Raw genomic sequence first — 24,008 nt, 5'->3', positions numbered from 1 at the left:
ACTTCAGAGTAATACAAAATACAAGAAAACCCAACCCAAACCCAACCAAATCAGAACACAAAAGCCTGTTCTGTATGGAGCTTTGTTGAGGGTTTTTGACTGGCCCTTACTGACTTCTGCAACAGTCAAATCTGTTCATATCTCCAAGCTTCCCAAAAATTCTCACTAAAATAATGATATAATTACTTCTTTAGAAACCAAGAAAGCTTTTCCATCAATTTCAACAAAACCAAAACAGGGCCACTTCTGCATGTTTTGAAGGCCTGTCCTGAACTTCTCTACAGATCTGTTTTTGTTAACACTGGATCCATCTTTTCTCTAGTTGGAAAGATTTTCTCTACAGCCTTGGAAGCTGTTGGTTGCAGGTCATATTTCAGTTCCCATATCAAAAGAGCCTGCTGGTATCCCTCTTAGCATAGTTCTGAGACTTATCACTCATGACCCCTTTGCTTCCTCCTCAATTTCAGCACATAACTTCTCTGCACTACTGTGTCAGAAAAATCTGGTCGCCCTCAACGACAGTGGACTGCCAAAATCATCCAAAAAGGCCAAACTGAGCTCACCTGCATAGTCTGATCAGCTGCCTCGTGTTTTAATAAAGACTGGAGTATTTTGGGAAACAGGATTCCATGCTGGTTTTGCAGAGCTTCACACATGTTAGCATTGCTCTAGCTTGCTTCTTCATGCTTGCTCTCCATTCTTAGAGCAGGCTCTCTCATTATCCTAATCTTGTGGGAGATAATGCTAGAAGAAAATGCTTGCTTCTCCCCTTTTTTTCCTTTTCTGTAAGCATTTTTCAGTACATGCAGGGATTTACCAATTTGTTGTACAATATCAGCTCTACCTCCTGCTTTAGTCTCTCCTTTAATGCTTCTCTGGCCCTTTGCTCTGTCTCAAGCAAGAATAGTATTGAAACTATCAGTTTCCTTCACCAAAGCAGAACCTTTGCTGTATTAACTTTGCCATAAATCCAGATCTTTCTGTCTTCTCTATTTTGTGAATATCCCACATACACACAGTCACAGGCACTGCAAGCAGGAGCAAGAGTAGGGGTACCAGAGATACTGGCTTACCGTTGGACTGATGCCCCAAAAAATCTTGTCATTTCAACTCATTCAGCCCTGTTCAATCCTAATTTAAAATAGTTCAAGTTTGGGGCTGGAGTGCTTTCATCTGGGTAACAATCTTAAGGTAAGAATTGTCCATTGCTTCAGACTGCAAGAAAAGAACATTTTTGCCTGCATGACACCATTTTAATAAGAATAATTTTCTTAACACTAAGATCAGTTGATTCAGAGCATCCTACAATCTGTAGAGAGTATTGTTGAATTTTCCTATTTTATTTTCTTAGAGCAACAATTATTAGGTGACTGTATTTCCACATTGTATAGAAGATCTGAAAAGCATTTTATTTTGCAGAAATACAGACGTATCTTTTCAAGTAAATATTAAGTTATGTAGGAGGAAATTAAGTCTGTGGTTATTGAACATAAAAGAAAAGACAAACTGTAAAACATGACAGGTCTAAGGAAGGAGTGAAAATCTGAGGTTTAAAAATCATCCTGCAAGGAAAAAAAAAGATCGAGCTGCTGTCCCTCTTACATACAGGCCTGAAACAAAGTTTTTACAGTGGTAATGCTAGACTACTCCAACACTCCCTGAAAAGAAATTTCAGGGCAAATGAAGCAAGCCTAGCAGTGCAGTTGTGGAGCAGGGTACACATGGGAACTCTTGATGTTCTGCTCCAGTGCTCAGTTCCACGCTCAGCATCAGACAGAGGCTGCTCAGAGCAGCCTCACTCATTTTTATAAACATGACATTTTACTTCACTGTTGGGCTGAAATGTTCTGAGCAATACAGCCTGATGGATCTAAAAGATGCAGGCATTGTGTTTGTTTTTTACTGTTGGTACTTATTAGACTTCCAAGGGAAAAGAATGACAAAAGAGCAGTGGGTTATTGGTATCACTGCCTGTGGGTTATTGTGGGTTATGAGAGGTGATAGAGAGCTGTTTGCTGTCACCAAGGAAATGCAGGATAAATTTAGGAGGAGTAATATCATTGCACCTGACCGGGTCAAGGTTATAATGGTTGCTGTTGGGCATGTGCTGATGCTATTAAACCTCTATTAGCATAGAAAGACTTGATTCTATTCTACTGAGAGCTGGAGGAGGGTTTGCATCATAACTGAGGCTGGGAAGGGATCAGGCCCAGACCATCATAACACCAGATATCAATGGCAAATATATCTCTCACGTGGGAAGAAAAATTGTCCCAAAATTTTAAATTAAATGACCCCACATTTTAAAGCCTTTTGAAAAGTTTTGAGTTTGATTCATGGGGACTTGGTAAAGACTTCCGACAAGTTCTAATGACTGGAGAGGGAAAAAGAAGGAAAAAGAAAAAAGAAAAAAAAAGGAAACATTTCAGTTTAAAGGAAATAGTTCTGATGCGAGACGATGGCACTTCAAAAGCGTAATTATGTGAATGTCAGTAGTAAAAGCATCCTTCTTGTGCTGTCCATATAAAACCTGAGCACAAACAGAAACTTGTCATCCGAACAAGAGAAGAACTCCTCCGAGTCTATATTTTTCTCGTTTCACCATTTTATACCCCGACTGTAAAAGTCTCTCGGACAGCAGCAGGCAGGTGGCGTGGTTAGGTGCCGCTTTGCTGGGGTGGTTTTGGGAAGCCGCGTTGCAGGGGGTTGTGCTGAGGCTGCCCGGCGGTGTCCGTGCCATCGTGCCGCCACGGCGGGGCGGAGGTGGGCAGTGGGAGACTCCCCTCGGGAACAAACCCATCCCAGGTTCCTGCAAACGCGAACAACCACCACAGCGAACGCTTTAACCTGAACCTGTCCGGGCCCGATCGTGGGGTTGATTCGCCCCCTTTTAGCCCCGAGGTTTGCCCACTCGTAGGCAGAGAACTCCGGCCCAGGGGCACGTCACTGCTCCCGCCGACTCCGGGAAGAAAGGGATGCAGCAGGCATCTTCTCCCCTCCGCGTCGCAAGGAATTTCAGCTTGTTTTTTCTTTCCTGCGGTACCCTATTCATTTTCTCCCGGGAAACCCGAAGAGTGCTTTGCACTCCAAATGGCCGAGTGATGGGGCAGTGAGGGTAACATTCAGTGGTTGAAAAAATTAGCTATTACCTGGAGAATATCACTTAAAAATGCTCCGAAATATTCTGTAGCTGTTTAATTGAAGTAAACAAAGTGCAATAAATCCTAACTCAAATATGATTGCATTGAGATTAGGCTCTAATTGCTTAAGGTTCAGGTGGAATCTGCAGGCTAAAGCCTATAAGAACAATCTGAATTTCACAATCATTCTGTCAAAAGCAAAGAGATGAGAGCCCACACGCTTCCTAACAAGTCATTTTTAACAGTTACAAGCTCCTTACAAAGACCACACAGGGAGTCTAAGAGATGCAAATCTAATCCCTGGTCATTCTGCAGGCCTTCAACAAAGATGTACTAAAGCCTAATAGAAAAGAAATCAGTTCTCTGTCACCAGCTCCTAGTAAAATCTATTAGAGAAAGTACGGATCTTGTATTTACAGCAGTTGCTTTTAAAAAGGTTAAGGACAAGTACATATAAAAGGTATAATTTTTTAAATGTGAAATACATTATGAAATCCATCATCTGTTCTTTTCTATTCCTAAAGATGCCTTGGTATTTAGCTTGTATTCAGTAAGCAAAATAATTATCCATATTATTGTTCTTTGAAATATTAACAGCAGATTTTTTTTAATGTTAAGTCATTTTGAAGGGTGCCGTTTGTTTTTTTCTTAAAAAAAACCTTAAAAAAGAAGAAAAACTCGTGCAAGCACATTAGAACAGCGGTCAATATATTTTCAAAATACCTTGAAATATCTCCATTTATCGATAGGTTGACCAGTGTTTAGGAACGAATATTTAAATCAAAGAATATCTAAATAAAGAGAAATAAGAAGTCCCGCTGCGGATTCGGAAATGAGACACAGAAACAGCCGGCCTTTTCTAGGATCCTTTCCTAAGTTTTGGGTTTAATTACATATTTTTCTCCCTAACTCGATGTATACTTGGTGGCAGAGAAGGCACAGAAGGAGTTAACGATGGCTTAGTTCTTATTGCGAGGTTTTCAGCAACATACTGAATTAACTTTATCTCCCGGCAAAATCTCACCCTGATTTAGTGAGGCTCTCTATTGTACTTTTAAAAAATTAACGCGAAAATAAACGCCTTCCTACATGAGCACGTCCTTTCAAACACGCATCTACGCACACCTTAGTATATATGCATACATCATACTTTTGCAGAAGATCTGTATAAATACGGGACACACATATGCATTTGTATCTCCACTAATTTTTAGGTCACTTCTGTTCGTAAAACGTTAGCCTGTTCCTTTTGCCGGAGTGCGGCAAGCATGGGGGTTGGGGTAATTCTTAAATGACAAGTGTAACCAGAGCCTGTTTGTGAGAACACATGATGCTTCTGGGGGTAACATGTCTCTAGTATGGGATTGTGTGATCGATGTGGATAAATATTTGAGTCCCGAAAACACGTGATGTATCTCCGTGTCTTGGTGACACAAACACACTTACGCAAAACAAACAAATAAACAAAACAAAGCAAAACAAAAAACACCTAACAAACCATGGTTTGTTCTTTAAGAATTATGTAAAAAGGAAATTGTATCGGAATCGTTTTCCTGTTGTACTGGGATGTTTCTTCCAAGTGATGAGAAATTCGGCACGATCCAGCAGAGTGGCTCGAGGAGAAAATACCTGGGGCCAAAACCTACTTCTGGCTTCCCGTGATTATCACATATATTTCAGTGGGACAACTCATGTGAATAAAACCATCCGTGTTTGGGCTGGGAAATAACTTTTCATAAGAGAAATTGGTCCTCTTTCTATCTCCTTTTTCGCATCCCATGCCCACTTCCCGACACCGTGGTCCTCGTGGGTGAGTCGGCTCCAGCCACTGGGCCAGAGGAGAACAGCTCTCTCCCCGGAACAGCGGCCACCGCGAAGCCCTGTTTCGGCACAGCAAATGGTCATCCCCCGCCGAGCAGTGCAGGCTGCTGCGGGATGCCGACGAGTCGAAGCCCTGATCCCGCTGCGCCTCTCCTCCGTTGACTCCGAGCGCCCCTTCCCTCTAGAAAGTGTCCAGCTAATTCCCTCTACCCCTAAATTTCTTTCATGAACGTGAAGCCAGCTCGGAGAAGTTCCCTGTCCCCGGCCTTCGGCTGGGTATGGGAGGGGTCCCACAAGTGATCAGTGCCCAGTCTGTTTCTGGAGGGGGGACAGGACAGAACAGGTTTGCCAGTGTGGTACCTCGGGCCGGGGAGGAAACCCTTCAAAGCATAGAGTGCAGCCTTTCGGTGCCTCCAGCACCCGGCCCCTTGCCGGGCCGTCTGGCCCGAGCCCTAATTAAGGCTCAGACCTAATGAGCTGGTGCGGAGTGGTGAGGGCGCGTCCTTTCTTGGCGGCCTGCGGTGAGCAAAATAGAAATCCCAACGGAGAGAAGTTTCCCGACTCTTTCTTTTTTGCACGAGAGAAGGAGGGGCTGCGAGTCTCGGGGAACCGAGTGAGAAGAGACTGGGGGACCAGCGGGGCCCGGAGCTCTGCTCGGAGCTGCCCCTCCCGCGGAGCCAGAGAGTGGGAGAACGCGGGCCACACCGGGCCCCGGGAACAACCCCAGTGCCCTGCATAAATCCACCTGTCATCCTCCTCGGTGTGCATGTGGATTGCAAGTCAGTAATAACAGTTTGTTCTTGTAGGACTAATTCCGATTTCTACGACATTGCCTTATTTATTCAAATATTTATTTATTTATCATATCCGCCCCCCCGCCCTTCCCGACAGATGATTTGGTCTTTTAAAGTGGAAGAGAATAAAACAGTGTGGCGGAGGGTGGGAGCCTGGAAAAGCAGGACTGCTGTGACTGGGACAGGCACGCTATTTAGCTATGAGAAGCAAGTGTCTGTCTTCGAAATCCAAACAGAGAACAGTGCGGAGGGCCGGGCCGGGCCGCTGCCTGCAGCCCCGGCGCGCTGTCAGCGGTGCGCTCCGCACATAAACACCTAAAAGAGGGAAATGGCAAATGCCAATTAATTTGTTGTGCGCGAGGTTTGCAGAACCTATATTCCGCCTTTGGGTACCCGCAGGCGATCCTTGGCTTCCCTTCCCGCTTCTCTCCGGCAGGATAATTATGGTGGAGGACGCGCAGGCCTCTCCATGCTTTCTTCTGGCTTCGGGTACTTGAGGAACAAGAAAAAAATGCTCTAAAGCAAGCAAAAGAGGGGGAAGTGCGGTGGCTGATCGGAGCGAGAATGGCTTTGGGGGGCGAAGCAAGAGAAGGGGTCTGCCCTCCCTGATGTCATATCACCCCCCAAGATTTGCCGTCTGGCTTTTGTGAATCCTTTCCCTCACCCTCTCAGCAGGACAGGACGCGGCTCTCGGGGGACAGCACCATGGAGAGTCTCAGTTTGCTTCCGTACCCGCGGGCGGGGAGCGTGTGTGCTGCCACCTGCCCCGGCTCCGGCGGATGGGGCTTCTCCAAAGTAGAGCTGGCTTCAGTGTTGGGCTTCGGGCTCGGCTGGTGCTAGCTCCTCGTAAGACCCCCTACATCAGTCCCTTCTCTGAGCTTTACTTTAGAAAAATAAGTTACTATTTTCTAGGTGCCGTTTACCCGGTGTATTTTTTATTAAATGACTGTTAGCCTTAAACGATTGATAGGAAAATCTTGTGTATTTGTTGTTTTGGGGTTTTTTGGTTTGGTTTGTTTTCCCAATGGGGACTCTCGGCGTAGGTCAAAAGCTTGCTTTCTAAAGCAATTAAGTGGTATTTTTTAAAAATGGTATTAGATTAAAAATACGTCGTGATTAATACCATCGTGTAAAAGGTCTGCAGCAAGAAAAAATTATTTGGTGCTTGTCTGTAGATTCTCTCACCTACTACCTACTCTGAATGCGTCCTGTATCTTCCAGCGTGTCCGGCCCTCATGATTGCAAATAGGCCTGTTTTCAAATGGAAATAAGACTTCCAAACTGATTATGTGTATTGAATCGGAATCACTCACTAGATCCTCTTGTATAAAATGTATTGAAAAAAGCATGATGGTTGCACAGCTCTGAAACTGGCTCGTTCTCATCTCAGGGAGGTCGATCTATTTTGCAACTTTTTGCCATTTGTGAATGTTTCAGCTAGATAATTGCGCTACCATTGTGGAAAGGTGATGCACTGACACAAACATACACACGCTGCTACGCACACACACACACAGAGCCACCACCGCGGAGCCTATTTCGTGCACAGCCCACGCTGTACCCAGACTTTCACGACAAGAACACGCCCAGCCTCCTCTCGGCAGCGCAGCTCCAGCTTCTCGCCACTGCCACACAAGCACGGCGTGTCCCAGAGTCCTGAGACCGCCACGCACAGCCTCCCCGTGACACCGAGCCAAAATACATGATCCACCAGCACCCTCCCCAGCTCCACGGGACCACACTGTTCCCACATCTGTGTTACGCCTCGTGAGCTACTATTTAAAGACATGTGTGTCCATGGAAAAGTCAGAGACAGGGAGCTATTGCTCACACACTGAAGAATGAGGACAACCTCCATGCAAAGGTTCCGTCTATTGATATGTAATGAGAGCTTTAAACCGTGTCATATCTTCCAAAGAATAATCCATTCAAATTCAGAAAAGTGATTAAAAAGCAAGGAGAGAAAAGCGGGAGAAAGTGGACAGCCCACCGCGCCCAGGGAAGAGAGAAATCGGTGCCAGGAAGCGGGGTTTCCTCGTCGCGCCCCCCGCGTCAGAGAGGAGCAGCCTGGCCCCTTACGCCCGGGCTACCCCCTCCCGCACAATACCGTCTCTGCTCGTCCAAATTTCTTGGGTGCCTCCTCGGGAATTACTTTCCCCTACCTAAACTAACCAAACGAAATCCGTGTTGGGATGGGGTGGGGGTGCCCAATCCTGCGTGCCTGGCGGAGCGCGGGGAATCCCCGCGGGCCACGCTGACTGGGCAAACAGGGGTTAGGGCCGCCTATCCGTCGGGAACCGCGAAGGCAGCGGCGGCCTCGTACCACCCATCAGAGTCCCCGAAAGTGGCTGCACAGGAAATTCCTGGCAGCGCAGAAGATGCCAGTGTCGGAACCTATCCTTCGTCCTTCTCCGCACTCGCACAGTACCTTTGCGAAGACGCAAATTCGGCCACTGAATCCCGTCACGATCATTTTAAGGTTACCGCGGAGGTGCGTTGCACTTCCCTGCCATTACTTCGCTAGGCAAATGTGGTGTGTGTTGCAGTGACGGGACAATACCAGGTCCCCAAGCCCCATGCCACTCGCCCTAGCTATGGCACGGCGCCATCGGCGGACAACACCTTGTCGGGGCGTTTGGGAGCAGCGCTTGGACGAAAGTTCAGAGGGTTGTTGGCCCGACGTTTCTAGCTCTCCCGCCTGGGCATCCCCCCAGTGCCAAAGACGAGAGAGGCGGTGGGTGCGCACAGCTGGATCTACCCGGGAGCACCTGCAGTCTGGTAGCCTGGCAGCGCAGTCAGAGCCTACTATAGCTGGCGTTCAGAGAATACAGAGGAGGCAGTCGCTGCTCTCGACTGCCTGTAGTCCCCGGACTAGGAATCCCGCTGGGTTGCTGCTGTTTCCCGTGGGCAGCGCAGCCTCCGAAGGCACTCAAGGGACCCCGCGGCCGCGGTGCTGAGCCCGCTGGCAATGGGCAGGACCGGAGACCTTCCCCTCGACGGGAAACCGAGACCTGAGTACCGGCTGCAACTCTGGCCGTGCCAGCTATTTTCGGTAGGCGGCCGGGCTCGGGGAGAGCCGGCCCGGCTCAGGCTCTGCGGCGCCACCGCCGCCACGGGCCCGGCCCCGGCGGGGCAGCTTCTGTGGGCCAAGGCGGAAAGTCGCGGGAGGGTTTCTGCAGTGTAAAATAAGGAGCGGAGCAGAGACAGGATGACGGGTAGTGATTCTTTCAAAGTAAGAGTTTTTCCGTTCCTGCCAGCCTCTGCTCCCCAGCCTCCACAGTAGTCGGCGAACACATCAGGTCCTAGATACACCATCAGATGCACACATCTATACATATAATGCCTGTGTAGACGCACCTATGTAGACTAAGCGCTCCACATCTGTCATCCATTTGCTTTCTTCCCTCTTCAGTGAGCTAATGCAGACAGAGGTGCAAGGGAAGGGAGCTTCGAGCACAGAGCAGCAGCAGCGCGTTTCTTAACTAATATCCAGTTTAAAAGCAAAAGCCAAGACCGAGAAGGTGCTGAAGTAAAAGATACTATTTCTAAGAGCTTCTCTGAGAAACAGGAGCACGGAAAACAAAAAGTTTAAGGAACAAATGCACCGAAAGGAACTCCGGAGAAAAAAGTTTCCTAAAGCCACATTATTAGGTCGGTAACAAGCTGAAATTACTCAGCCACTTCAGCAACATCTTTGGTATGAAGCAAAAAAGTCTGCTGCCGTCAAGATCCCAGGTATTTGTAAGTTTGTCGCCTTCTACCACCTTATTACTTGCCCAAATATGCTTGATCGAGAAGAGAAATCCCCGTGAAATCCACCAGAACAGATGGAAGTGAAGCTCTCATACTCTGGTTAGTTTTCTAAGCAATGCAACTATCCTATTATTTAAAAACCAAACCAAACCAAGCCAAAACAAAACAAAACAAAAAAAAAACAACAAACAAACAAAACCTCCCCCCCCAGAAACTTAATTACCAAAATGCCAACAAACCCCAACAACCCACTTCGTGTAAATGCGCTTTATTATTTTCCTGTACACTATAAGGTGCCCCTGTATCGATAAAACGCTAGTCAGAACAGTATGGGGAGTTCTCATTGAACCAATCCAGTAAGTCGTATTACGTTCACTAAAATCTGCCATGTAAATTCACTTGATAAAGAAGCACAAGTTACAAAGTAATTTAAAATTACTTGGACAGTGTCTTGCTGTGTTTAGCGAATAGGATGAGATATGAATCTAGACGTAAAACCAGACCTAAGTATCTTGGTAAATAATTTTAGAATAGGTATTTTTAACCTTTTCCATTTCTATATGCTGGCTCAGGACAGTAGATATAGACCGTCTTTTGGAGGAAATGCAACCGGCTATTTGTAAAAGTTTTTTCTTTACTCTCTGTTTTATGTTAAAATAAAAACACCAAGTTCAGTCTTCGCCTCCCCCCCCCCAAAAAAAAAAATCTTTTCATCGAAGATTAAGTGTCATAGTAGACATTTTCATCTATAGGTTTACCAAGAAAATTTCTACATAGTAACTTGTTTTAAGCTTCAAAACGAGTTTCAGTTTCTTTCTACATCACTACATCTTATTCACCATCTTATTTATAAAGCTGACCAGAAGCTTTCGAGAGAAAGACACAGGATATAGAAAACTTTGACCTACCTGCTCCCTAATGTGCTTGCAGCCAGCAAGGCGGGGGGGGGGGGGGGGGGGGGGGAGGAGGAGGGAGTAATTTCATATTATTCAGCAATTTGCCAGGGACAGGGACAGTCATCTCTCTACCTCATAGGAACAACCGCACTGGATCAGATCTTGGCTCGTTTGATACATATAAACAGTATTACCATTAACTCAGAGTTTGGAGGGTTTTTTTCTCTCTGAAGGGGATCATGAGAGGAACAACGGGTCAGACAGAAAAGAAGTATTTCTCAGCTTTGCTCCAGACACGGCCATGAAAGGACTTAAATTCTTCTGAAGTCACTCAGTCTTTACGTCTAGACCCCCTTTGTGAAGGCTAAAGGCAGCCGCCACGGCAAGTTGGATAGGGGCTGCCTTCCCGGCGAGGCCCCTCTACCTGCGCTGTCTACAACCCCCCTAAAATACTATTTTTTGCCTCCCCTCCCTGCTGTTGCAATTTCTCTTGGTGTCATCTCAGAGCTGTCTCAGATTACACTGCTTGGGACCTGCACTTTGAACACTGTCTTAAGGCTCTGCACTGCCTTTTGAACGAGAGGCAGGCAGTATACTTAGAGACCAGCTCCTCACCCCTTTCTCTCCCGTAGGCACAGTGACACCACCGCGCCGCGCCCGTCCGCCGCTACTGGGGCCGCAGGAGGGCCAGCGGACTCCCCTGAGCTCTTTATCCCGAGCATCCCTTTTGGTAACAGTCTGCTGTGAAACAAACAAAAAAGCCAACAACTCACATCCCGGTTTGATATGAAGGAACAAACAAAAAGAAGTTTTTGATATTGTTGCTGGTGTAACCGTAGTAGTGATGTGGTGGTGTGAGGTTTGGGGATTTTTGTTTTGTTTTGAGTTTGTGTTGGGTTTGGGGTTTAGGCGGTTTTTTAACTTTTTTTTTCCACGCCTGCTGTGCCACTACATGCACTCTTCGTGGCACTTAAGCATGAACTCCTATTTACAGTAGGAAAAAATGCCCTCCTCGATTCTCCTACACTTACAGGCAGTGCCAGGCAGTGGGGGAGTGGGAGGGAATAGTCATTCTTCACTAGATCCTTTTATCTCTGAAAACACAGGGTGCCCGTGGTTTAGCGTCGATCAGGCAGTTATATTGAGAAACACGCATCTCTTCCATCGTTTCAGATTTGAATCATGCTGCCCCTCCCCTTTGCCATCTCATTATTCAAGTTCTGCATTGCTTACCGGAAGACTGAAAATCAACGCATTGGGAAAAGCAAGAGTTTAGACGGAGACACGTATTTTAATTTAAAAAAGTATACAGTGACTAAGTTCTTTCCAGTGTTCTCAAGGGAGATTGGAGACTAAAATGGGTTTACACTACCCCACCCCGCCACCCCTTCCAAATATCTTCATCCTAATCAAGGCATAACTGGTTAATTTTAAAAAAATATAAAAGGCAATATCAAAATGACACTAAAAAACTCTATAAAAATGTTAAAGAGCAGTTTGTTTGCATTTCTCCTGATTGATATGTAAATACAGTTTGAACTGTGTTTGCTCCGTCTCTAGTGCTTAATAAAGAGATGAATTCACCTTTCTGTGGAACAAGTAAACAGACTTTAAACTAAGCCGACATCAGACAAAGTGGAAACGAGTTTATTTAATCGAAACTAAATCTAGTTTAAGAAAGATAAGTCAGTGTACATAATAATCCATTACAGTAATTACACCCACCACCAAATAAGTGTTTATGAGGTTGCCGAGACACAATAAAATAATTTATTTCCCCCGAAGTCTGTAATGAAAATTACTGCCTGGATCTATATCAAACATGCTCACTCAGATATTGGGGGGCGGGGGTATAACATTTATCGGCTGTATTAATGCCTTCCAGTGCTACTCACTTTTGAAGGTTCTTGGGTTTGAAAGAAGGCAAACATTAATTACATCTGAATGGGAAATGCCAACTTAACTACAGCACTTTCCCCTCAGTCTTGTATATAAACTCCGTGAGAAACTAACCCTCATTTTAAAAAATCCATAGAGTTAACACTGCTCTCCTTTCCTCCGCGGGAACTGGCAGCGCTGCACCACGGACCAGGAGTCTCCAACACCTTCTTCTTTTAGCAGATATAACACCACTAAGCTTCGGACACTGCACCGCGACCTCCTCCCCACCACCGCCCATCCCCCACTATGTTTAACATGATGCTATAAGTCTGGAAACAATATTCCCCGTAGAAAAAGAACAAAAAATATGAAATATTCTTTGGATTAGTTCAGAATATCGCTGTTTAAAGCAGGACAGAATATAAAGAATGAAAGGTCTCGAAATTCCTGTTGGCACACGTGATGTCCTCCAATTAGAAATAAGAGGGAGGTGGTCAGAAAGTATCCGATAATTTTATTTTCTTCCGTGTATTTCCCTTCTTCTCTATCCAAAATAACACTTGGTGTCCCACTAACACCGGCTATCCTGTATAAATTCAAGACTGGAGTTTTCAAGAGCTGCTACTTAAGTTGGAGGTTGGGTTGTTTCCATCCCAGGCAAGTTGCTTCCTTTCACTTCAAAAATAATAGATGTTTTAATGACTGCGATCCTCTTCCGTGGTTTAACTGAGAGGATTTGGAAAAAAAAACCGAAACCGAGCGGCAGATGTGAAGGAAAACACGCTATGAGGTCTTGTAGGATGGGGGACTTCTTATTTTGTTACACTCACAAAAGGGATATTTGAGACCTGAAAGGTAGTGAATTACAGGGATTTCAGACTCGTCAGACACGAGTTGTTTAGCTTCATATGCTTTATGTATTTACAGAAAACTTAATATCTAACTGCCTTGCATTACCGATAATATTTACCTTCCTACCAACCGCCCCTCGGTGTCTCAGCCAGGCGCGCACCCACAACCACCCACCCACCCACGTGCGCGCACACGCACTTTCTCCTCATCTCCTTCTTTACAAACTTCCCGAAAAAACCACAAAAAAAACCCCCAAACCAAACCAAAAACAAAAGAAAAAAACAAACCAAAACAAAACCCCCACATCTCAAATCCCACAAGAAAAGCAGCAGCCAAACAACCAAACCCCGTCTGTATTCCACCGAGCCGCAGCCTGCAGATAACCTCCGCCTGGGTAATGGGGCGGGCTGTGCAGGGGAACCTGCGTGGCCGTGTATGTGCATGTGCTTGCGGGGATTGGGTTGGTGTAGAAAATTAAACATAGCCTGATAAAGAAAGTTAATTCAAACTACATGTCGTACACAATAAACTATCTTTTTATTTTGATTATAAATAAGGTGACTGTACTTCCCTTAAAATACAAGTACATAGGAAAACCTGGTAGAAATTATTTTTAACAAGGTAATAAAACTGGACGGTCTGTAAATCGGCCCCATATTCTATACTGACAGCAGGTTCTTTGTTATTCTTTTTTCTAATGGCGTTAGACTTTTACTTTCTTTCTCCTCCGTGCCTTTGACATTTGAGTTTCTAGTCCCGGAATACTTTGTTTTCTCTAGCAAGAAGTTTCGGAGGTGTCCCCCGCCCTCCTCACACCGCCCTCCCCTCAATATTCAGGCTAATGAATTTGGACGCGAACCCTTCGCATTCGAATTCGTGAATCTCACTCATTTACTTGTCGCGTTTGCACGCTCAGGACTGATCCTGTGTCCCGTTAACTCACTGGCGCAGCTCCCCTCTGGGAACAGGGTCCGGGGCCTGGGAGGGGCAGTCACCTTCCGGGGTCTGGCAACATCCCGGGTTGTTTCTCCATCAAGCGGAAAAAAAAAAAGGTGCAAGGAAAGGAGGGTCTGGAGGAGAAACCAAAGGGAAATAAAAAAGAATATTCGTAATGTGTATAATTTATTAGAAGCTTCTTAGGATCTATATTTAAGCCAAATATCTACATAAGTTACAACAGGAAAAGGCGGCGTGCGCAAATAACAAACTGCCAGAGGATTTACGACGGGGCGATCAGTGTCCATAAAAAAGATGGGATTGGTTTGGTTGATTGTATTTTTTTCCTTTTCTTTTTACAACAAAATATACAGGCTACTAAAAACTATGGATTTAGTCCAACTTTTGACAGCATTATACAGCTACAGGTTCACATCAAACGTAAGGAGGAAAATAAAAGCCAAGCCTTTGATGACTCCACGTCTCCATCCGCTGGCCCTGGCGGTGGGCTGGGAGAGACCGGGGAGGGGGAAGCTGCTTCTTGTGTCTGGGTGACGCGAATGCGTTTTTGTGGGGGGGAAAGCCACCCCATCTCCCAAAATCTCTGTATTTACATGCAAGTCCTAGACGCTGGCAAAGTGTACATCTGAAATCCAAGCCTTCGGAACATGCCTAGTGATGGTCCCCTTTCTGCAGACTGCTCCACGGTTATTAGTCAGAATCTTTTTAAACACCCCATACAAAAACTTTGGGGGGGAAAAATTAAGACCCAAAACATCAAGAGTAACAACAAAACCAAACAAAAAAAGTCTCTCTCTCTGTCTCCTAGAGGTTCTCAGAGAACCATTTAGTAAAATGAGGGGAAGGGAGAAAAGCAATTTAAAAAAAAGATAAAATTAAAAAGAGAGAAAAAAGAAAAGCGCACAATAATTTGGAGAGGACAGAGATTTGTGTAACTCGGGTAATCTGCTTTTTTTCTTTTTGCCTTTTTTTTTCTTTGTTTAGTCCTTTCACCAGGTCCTACCGTATAGCAAGGTGGAGCAAGACATGGCAGTGCCATAGTCAGAAGTAGAAGAGTTCAGGTGAGACAAACTGGAGACTTGGCTCTGCAGAGAGGAAGGGCTGGCCGAGTGCTGTCCCATGTCTGGAGACTGCCCCGCACTGTTTGTCTGGTGGCTCTGATGCTGTCCGAGGCTGTTGCCATTGGTAGCCACTGTGATCGTTGTAGCTGCCTGCTGCTGATGGCTCTGGATAGCTGCTGTGGGTGTGTTGGAGCCTGCTTGGCAGGGCTTGCCATCCTTCACAAGCACTGGCACCGCCACCCTTCTGGGAGACTGCTGCTGCTGGCAGGCGCCGTTCTCCTGTTGCATCTGCTGTTGCGCAGCCTTGTCTTTGGCCTGGCGTTTCATCTTGTAGCGGTGGTTCTGGAACCAGATTTTGACCTGAGTCGGGGTGAGATGTATCATGCTGGCTAAATGTTCCCTCTCCGGGGCAGAGAGGTATTTTTGCTGCTTGAAACGTCTCTCCAGCTCGTAGACTTGGGCCTGGGAAAAAAGGACCCTCCGTTTCCTCCGCGGCGTGCTCTGGAGCGGGGCCATGCTCTTGCTCACGTCTCCCAGGGACCCGAGGCTGCCCATGCCGCCCATGTTCATGCCCGAGGACGGCGCCATGAAGCGGGAGACTGCAAGGGAGAAGGCGGCACGTTTTAGCCGGCTTGGCTTGGCTTGGCCCGGCCCGGCCCGGCCCGGCCCGAGCTGCGCCCTGCGCTCCGAGCAGCCCCCGCCGCCACCTGCCCCCAGCGGACCTCCGCAACCCGCCGGCAGACGCATTCCCGGCCTCGGGGCGCCCTCGCTTCTAAACAACGACTATGCGTTCCCGGGGCAAGCGGCAGTCAGCGGGATCCCCTTCTCTCTCAGCCCAGCCCCGGTGAATAAGGGCGGCAAGTCGTCCCTCGTCCTGTCCGGTGGTGGATAGCCTAGCTGATGTGACAGCGCAGCGGCCGCGAACAGCGGCTCTGCCGGAGCCGGCCGGGGCGGACTCGCCCGCTCCCCTGCCGCTTCCCGGGACGCGGCCCCGAGGGCTCGGGTTTCCCCTCTCCCATACCCGCTGCCGGGCGGCGCGGGCAGACGGACACGGCCGGTTCCCCTTGGGTCCCCGGGCTGCGCCACTCCCGCCCCGCTGGACGGCGAGTCCCAGGCTCTCGCTCCCCGCCACCGCGGGGCTTCCAACCCTCTTATCCCGCAAAAGCACCCGCGGGAGGCTGACATGCAACCAGCTGGGGTGGAGGGACGGGACACGATCCTCGGCGGGAAAGGAATTTGGGGTTTGGGGGGTGGGGTCTGATATTTGGATCGACTTTTGCCCTGGCACGGAGCCCCCGGCGCCCAGTGCCCACGGTTTGGCGGGGCAGGTGCTCGGCCACCCTCCCCACCAGCCACCCAGCCCCGGGATGACTTACTTGAGGAGAAGCGGGGGTCCGGGTTAGTGCCGTACCATCCTGTCGCCGAAGCACTGTTCCTCATGGTGTCCTGGTAAGGCGGCAGCTCGCTCATGTTGCCCAGGTTCCCATTGCAATAGCCCCCCATCGTAGCATGGGAGAGCTGGGGGACCCCTGCCGCTGTCATATGGTAGGCGGCAGTCACTGTTCCGTTGTGGCCCATGGGGTGCTGCTGCATGGCCGGCTGAGAAACCTGAGACTGTCTGTAGGCTGACAAGGGAGCCCCCAAGTTACTGCCCTCCATGCCCACTTTCTTGTAGCTTTCCTCCAAAGGACTCAAGATGTCAGACACTGAGAAAGGAGTCGTATGCTTTGGGCTCATCGACATGATTCGGCGGCTGGGGAAAAAAAAAAAAAAGGAAGGGGAGGCAAATCTTTTTTTTTTTTTTTTGCCAAATATTCTGGTGTTGCCTTAACGCCGATCTTGTTGGATGTACACGTAACCGAGTGGACGAAGTCCGCCTTAATTGGATTGAGTGGAGGCTCAGGGCTGCCTTTCGTTTGTTTTAGCCAGACGCCAGGTTTTAGGCTGCCACCAGAGGCGGGGCATAGGCACTAAAGCAACAAGACAATAGAAGCCTACATCTTGCCCAAGATAATTAGCTTACATGCTGATGACAAGGTAAACACCTTTAAGTTTTACTTGTCAGGATTTTTTTATGTCTTAAAAAATAAAAAGGAAAAGAAAAAAAAAAAAGAAAAAAGAGAGAAAGAGGACGGGAGAGAGAGGGAAAAAGAGAGAGACTCCGTGAGCACAACTCATTTTATTTTTCTCGGAGGTGGCAATATCGTGAACGGGAAATGGAAGGCAAGGCAAAAAGACCACCATTTGACTGGATGAAAGGATTTAAAAACAGCTCCCGGGTGGCAAGGCTGTCAGCCCAGCCTTTGTGAGAGCTGCGGAAAAGGGGTGGAATGCCGGTGAGCTAAAAAACGGAGTCTTCTTCCCCCACTAAGTTTGGTCCTGAAGTAGCCCCGCTGCCGGGAGGGCAACTTTCCGGAGGGCAGACCTTTCCCACCGGGCCACAGCTCCCCGCGCCCCACATTCCCCGCACTGGATTGTGAGATGCCCCAGCCGGCTGGGGTTGAACAAGCACTTGGGGTTTGGCATCTCGAGAACACTCTCTCCGTCTGTCTGCTAAGACACCCAGTGCGAGAATGGTTTCTCTCCCTAAACCCAAAAGTTCCTTCCACTTTGGCATTTTTTGTGTATCTCAAGGATAGGTGGAAGATGCAAGTTTGCAAAATCAAACAGTAATTTAATTGCCTGGGGCGAGAGACTGATGAAACATAGGTTAGCGCAAAATGTCGCGTGTTATTCTTAGAGGCAAAGACTCTCACAGGCACTCATGGTCCTTCTGAACCTGAAGCTGTTTTCTAAGGTTATTTATACAGCACGGGAGCTGGATGGAGAAGACCTCTCAGGTCATCTGCTACACGACCTTGCCAATGAATTCTCTGTAGTTCCCAATAAACTGCAATTTCTGGCACTTTCAGATCTGTTCTCGGATCCGGTGTGAAAACAAAAGCGATCCATTCACAGCCACACACGTACAGGCAGCCAGCAGTTAATGTCACTCGGGTCTTTGAAGAAATCTCACAATGCCTAATGTCTCCAAAGCTTATATTTCGGGGTAATCTGGGTGGAGAAGAGAAACCTCCCCTGAGTGTTTCACATTCCGGCCTACGGCCCTGGCAATCCCAATTTAATACAGCGATTACCTGAATATTAAGAAAATTACAGCGAAGGTACAGTTAACCCTGGGACTTTGAAGTGTCAAGTAACTATTTAGTAATTGCACTTGTAAATATGTTTGTGCGCGGCTGGTTCGTGCTTAAAAATGCAAAAGTGCACTTGCTACCCGGGAATAACTAAATATCTTTGTCTAAAGTGGCAGCATAAATAGCCGGTCGCTTTGTGACTGTGCTTGATATTCGTACATAAGGATCATTTTGCTTCAATTGGGAGGCTCTCATTCACTAGGCAAGAAACTGTTTAGGAGAAAGTAGGATCCCGTATGAGAGTTAACATCCTTCAAGTGTAAGCCTCAGTCTTGATTACACTTTAGAGCTCTGCAAGAGGTGAGCTTTCCCACACAAATATAATCGGGGCAACTTTCCTTCAATCAGGTCTCCAGCTCTCTTACATCATCTCATCTTCTTCTTTCGGCACTAGCTCCCTCAAGGTTGAATATCCCGAAGTGGGCTGGTTGTGAGTCTGCTGGGTCTCTAAAGGCAGGGGAGGGCGACTTCGCTTTTACCACTTCTTTTTCCTCTTTTCTTTCAAAATCTTACAATCTTGTCTTTCCAGGTCTATGGAACATTTCTTTTTTTCCCTGCCCTCTCTTTTTCTCTTTTCTGCGCGTGTTCCTCAGTGCGGCCTTTGATTTTGTTCCTACAGAGAGACACTCGACTTTGCCTTGGTGGTTTTGGTTGTTTTGGGTTTGTGATTTGCTTCTCCTACTTCCACACACCACACCACACCACAACCCCCCACCCCCTCCGAATTTCTCAAACACATCAGCTGCGTGCCTATTTCATGAGCGTTGAAAAGAAGAGCGTGGATGGAAGGGGGAAAAAAATTAAATACCATAGGATCCACCAAAATGACGCTACGGTCGGGTTTCATCAGAGGTGAAAGATGACATGTGGCAGCGCAATTTGTGTGGCAGGAGCAACGACTCTATTTCCATCCAGGGAGTGCGACGTGGGGCGGTTGGGGAGACCCCAGTACCAGCTCCGGCGACCGGAATGGGACGCGAAGAGGTGGGCGCGGGGGCGGGTGAGATGCCCCACTGCCCTGCGCCGTCCCCGGAGCGCCCCCTGAACGACCCCTTTTGCCGTAGACTGCGGTTGGTAGAGCTTATTTATCCTCCCGCTCGAATGAGCGCAGGTTAAATCACCTTCGAAATATTGCTTGGTTAGGTTATCCCGAGGGAGTCCGGCCTCGGTTCTGAGCGGGGTGTGTTAGAAGGAAGTTTATGAGAGAGTGCTTCGTTCACCTTTACTGAGGAGCGGGTGAAACTATCTGTGTAGGACTTCTGAATTAGGAATACACCACGGCGCGCACAGGCACAGCTATACTCCGCCGGGTCCCGACAGCATTTTTTAGCCCAGCTAGATCGACTCGTTGGAACGTAAGCAGGTACATTGTTTCTCGTTCCAAATGGGCTATAACAGGGAGAGTGACACCGCAAACAAGGGGCGAGAAAACAACTTCGCTGCTACCGTGTCCCGTCGCTCATCCTTTTCTTTCAAACTCTCCACCCGAGTTTTGTCAGACAGAGATGGCTGCCCCTAGCCCACGGGGAGGGTGGCCGCCCCGACAGATTCCTGCTGAGCCTGCCTTTAGTGATATGTCCGTTTACCTCGTGATGCTGCTAAGTAAAACACTCGAGTTAAAAAGAAATGCTAAGGAGGAGAGCAAGGAAGATAAGATGCGTTTTGCCTGGTGGAAGCATTTTCATGAGAAAGGCACAGTTTTCACCCCGTGTTTGCAGAAATGCGGCTACACGGACGTTCCTTCAATAGCTTCTGACCCCACACAATCCTTTTGATAACACTCGAGAGGTGGAAGAATGGGAGAGTTTGTCAATCAAATGGTGCCAATCCCAATGGAAACGGTGCCACCAAGACCGCAGAGCGTTTCCTCATCAACTGGATTGCGGGGGCTGGGAACTCAAGGATCAGCTTTTGAAAGTGCGTACAGGGCTCTCCAAAGACAACAATGTCTTTTTTATACGAGTTACTGTGCCTTCCCAAGGGGAATCAAATGTGCTCGGCCAGCCAGAGCTGTGGAAGGGCTCGGAGGGCAGAGGGGAAGGGTCCCACGCAACCCGCAGGCGAATTCTTTCTCAAAAAGAAAGACACTTTCTAGGCGTAACTTTTTGGTACAAATACTTAGACGCTCCGGGCTCCCTATGGGTCAGTACTAGGGTGCGTGCCTGGTTCCACCAAGCCACCGGCACAATGGGGCACCACCTGTTCAGCCCTGCAGCCGAGAAGTCGGCCCTGCCTGCAGCTGTACAGCCCACTCTGCCGCGGAAGCAGGGTTCTGCAACGGGGCCAGCCGCTCCTGGGGAGGCCTTAGTTAGAGGTGGCAAGAGCAGAACTCTTTCTTCTCTCCTGGTCATCAGCACAACTCCAACACATCCATAGAGGGTTGAAAAGGAGCATCCCGAAGTCCTGCATCTTGAAAAAGGACACTTCCGAGGCAGCTTGCCGCAACTTTTCCCTCTCCACCCACCCCTAGCGAGCTCATAGAAACTTCGTCTGATTGCTTGTGCATGTCGATGTAATTCACCCTCTGTCCCCCAAGCTCACCCCAGAAGGGAAGATGTGCTCGGCACACCTACACCGGGACCGGAGGTTTCTGCAGTGATCGGGTAGGGCGGCCTTGTGTCACTGCCGGCCGCAGGCAGGGCGCTGGAAGCCGCTCCCTGCCTGGAAAGCACATGCTTGGGCGTGTAAGGCAGGAGTCCTCCCAGAGATGCACCTTGCGAGCGCTCCCTAGGCACAGAGCTCTCTGGGTGTGGTGGAGAGGAAACGCCTGCTGTGGTTCGTGGGGATAATTCCTCGCCGTGGGAAAGCCCCCCCTGCCCTGGTTATCTCGTCCGAGTGGAAGAAACCCCTAAATAAACCGGCCAAAACCTCTAAATACACCGGCCGAAACCTCTTCCCTTGGAGTGGGAACCCAAGGCAATAAACGAGACCTCCAAAGTCTAAAGCGAAAATCCTCACCCCTCCGCAGCGCACGCACAGTTGCTCCTCCAGCTGCCCAGGGCTTGGAGCATCTCCCAGCTGGGGGTTCTTGGGGCCCCTTCGCCACCTGTCCCTGCTGGCCCCACTCAAAAGGCTCTGTGCGAGCAAGGGCAGCGCTGCTCCTGGACAGCTCTTTTCCCCTCCTTCCCCAGTTCCTGGCGGACGGCTGAGCCCCTCCTGCCCTAATCCTTCGACACCCTCTTCGTCCTTTTCTTCGCCAGGCCGTTCCCGGCCAAGAGGGCCAGGGTGGGGCCAGGTGCGGGGTGCCAGGGCAGGGCTCCCGGAGCCGCGGCGGCAGGCGGAGGGCCGCCGTGCCAGGGCGGGGGCGGTGGCACCCCGGAGCACGCCTCGGCCCGCCAGCCCCACCGCGCCCCTCTGTGGCTGTCCAGCGTGGGGACCCGGGGGAAAGGATAGTTTGTAGGCATGGGTGCCCTGATAGTCTGGGGTGGATGGCAGCAGCACTCGCACCGATGTGTGAACTGCTGTCTGACCACCTCATCCTGGCACCAATATTATCAGCAGTTAATACACGCCCTCCACATTTGGGTTCCTTAGTGTCAGTGGACTGTAACCGCCGCAACACTGTCAGTGTAGACACTTACAGGACTTAGCGTTGCCCCAAAGCATTTTTGATACACCCAAGTAAGAAGCGATTTATGCGGACGATTTCTGGAATGCAGGTGTTGAGACAATTTACAAAAAAGTTAGTTTGTAGAGACAGTTAAAAATATAGGCACGGTTTAAATAAACTCATGCAAAAATGCTTTTTATTGGTATTTACCTATAAACACAATCCCGCTGGGAACTATTTACCTGCTTTTAGATATAGCTATCAATATAGTACAATAAATAGCTTAGGAGTTATGTGCTTTTGTGTGTGTTCCCAGACATGCCTACACACACACATACAAGCGTGGGGGTGCATACCTCCGACAGTGGGTATGCATGAGTATATATTTACGCATACATTCACAGTTCTCCACCCTGTCGTCTCTTAAGTGTTTCAAAAAGGAACTCGGCTTTTAAGTGGGTCACCTCGCCGCCTTCCCTTCCCCTTCCCTCGCCCAGGCCCGCGGCCGCTCAGGCGCCGGGGAAAAGGGCTCTCGGCTCCCGGCTGGGGTTGAACGCGGAGGCGACGGACACGGACGTGCCTGTGGGTGCAGAGCGGAGGGGCGGTCTCGGAGTAGCTTCCCCCCCCCGCCCCGCTCTTTGGTTTACCACAGCCCTTTTCTGTTTCAACGTGGCTGGCGGTGGCGAGTGGCGTGGGGGCTCGTTGGCTACTGCCACCTGGTTTGATCTCGAAGTCCTCCCCGTGTGCCAGGGCCGCCCCACCGAGGGACTTGGGGTGCTGCAGCCTGCCCTGTGCATGCTGCGGGGCGGGGGCTCCGCGGCTTCTCGCGCCCTCCCGCGCCCTCGGGGCTGCGCGGACGGCGCACTGGGCCGAGCCCGGGGACGCTCTCCCGCGCCAGCCGGCAAGATGTACGCTCGGGGAAAGGCGACCTTTCCCCCTCGACCTTACCCTGGGAGTAACCAAAGCTCCCTTTTATTTTCAATGTCACTTCGGAGTTTGCCTTTTGTTCCCCGCGACCTCTCGCTTCCAGGGATACGGGCGGGTCCCCGCTGGCTCGAGGAGGGGCGAGCGGTTGCAAAGACAGTCATTTACAAATGACAATGGAGGTCTTTCGACCAGCCCGGGTAGAGCCCGAGCTTTGTTTTCGTGCCGGGAGGAATGGAATTGTTTGTTTTCCTTTTGTGTTCATAGCAAAACTCGAGAACAAGTTACAGGAGGGCTGATAGGAGCCCCAGCCCTTCCTCGTTGCCCCAAGCCAGGGCTGCCGGGCCGTGTAGGGCCACTCAGCTGAGTGCCGACGTATCCAGTGCATGCCCATGGCAGCCCGGGAACCCGCGCAAACGGCGTGGTTCAGGCAGATCTATCCGCGGATGCCCTGCTGTCATTGACTTCAGAGTGACCGAGTACTCCGGTAATTGCACCTAAATCCTTCTCTGCTCCACTTCTTCCCAGTTTGCGGCTTGGTCTGAGCTCTCCCGGAGGTTTTAAGTGGGAAGGAAACAACCAGCTGCCTCACTGTTCCCCTCGGCGGGGGCCATCACTGCAAGGCGGGGCTCTGCACTCGTTGTCAGCCATACCCCGGGAGGGTCGCACTGGGGCCGGACCCCGCTGTCGCCGGGGCGGAGGAACCCGCAGCAGCCTCCCTCCGCTGGCCGCCGGGGAAAGCGCAGCACCGGGCCCAGGCCGAGAGGATTGGCGCTTACCTGGCATTTCTGACTTGCTGTTGCTGTTGAAATGTCACCGTAGCCAAGGCAAAACCAAATAAATGAGGAAACAACGGCATTTTGCTCAGTGGTCCTTGTAGGAGACCAGTGTCATTACGTGGATATTTGTTCCTCTTCACTGTGCATTGCTCCAAATCTTGAAAAAAGAAATAGCTTTTAATGTTGCTGCAGCTCCTCCTCAACAACATTCCATAGAAGTATCTCTGCCTCTGACCAGGATTCCTCCACTTCTCTGTGGAAAGTGCACCTTACCTGTTCTTGGATCAAGAGGAACTGTTTAATAATTTGTGCCAGTTCCAAGTGCTTGCTTTTAAGCGGCACAGTCAAACAATTTCAAATTGTGCTCTTGACAATTCACAGTCACATACACAAAAGATTCTCA

The 24,008-nt window shown here is 49.1% G+C and overlaps 1 protein-coding gene across 1 annotated transcript; it reads right to left on the bottom strand.

Moving 5' to 3' along the window:
* Positions 1-15,083: 15,083 nt before the first annotated feature.
* On the bottom strand, positions 15,084-21,363 carry NKX2-1 (NK2 homeobox 1). The gene is made up of 3 exons (XM_071559433.1): positions 21,311-21,363; positions 16,532-16,908; positions 15,084-15,754 (listed from the first exon to the last, which is right to left on the bottom strand). Exons 1-3 carry the CDS (start codon positions 21,361-21,363, stop codon positions 15,084-15,086), a joined length of 1,101 nt encoding a protein of 366 aa, XP_071415534.1.
* Between the last annotated feature and the right edge of the window lie 2,645 nt (positions 21,364-24,008).

The sequence above is a fragment of the Pithys albifrons genome, chromosome 6 (genome assembly GCF_047495875.1).
Source record: "Pithys albifrons albifrons isolate INPA30051 chromosome 6, PitAlb_v1, whole genome shotgun sequence".
NCBI lineage: Eukaryota > Metazoa > Chordata > Aves > Passeriformes > Thamnophilidae > Pithys > Pithys albifrons.
This window is presented reverse-complemented; position numbering and strand designations above follow the sequence as displayed.

Bases quoted from the DNA above. Each gene is read 5' to 3' on its own strand.
- NKX2-1 (XM_071559433.1), bottom strand. From the start codon at position 21,363: ATGCTCCAAGCCCTGGGCAGCTGGAGGAGCAACTGTGCGTGCGCTGCG. The intron at 16,909-21,310 runs GTGAGGATTTTC...TTTTTTCCCCAG, and splicing joins TGTGCGTGCGCTGCGGAGGG to CCGCCGAATCATGTCGATGA. The intron at 15,755-16,531 runs GTAAGTCATCCC...TCTCCCTTGCAG, and splicing joins GGACCCCCGCTTCTCCTCAA to TCTCCCGCTTCATGGCGCCG.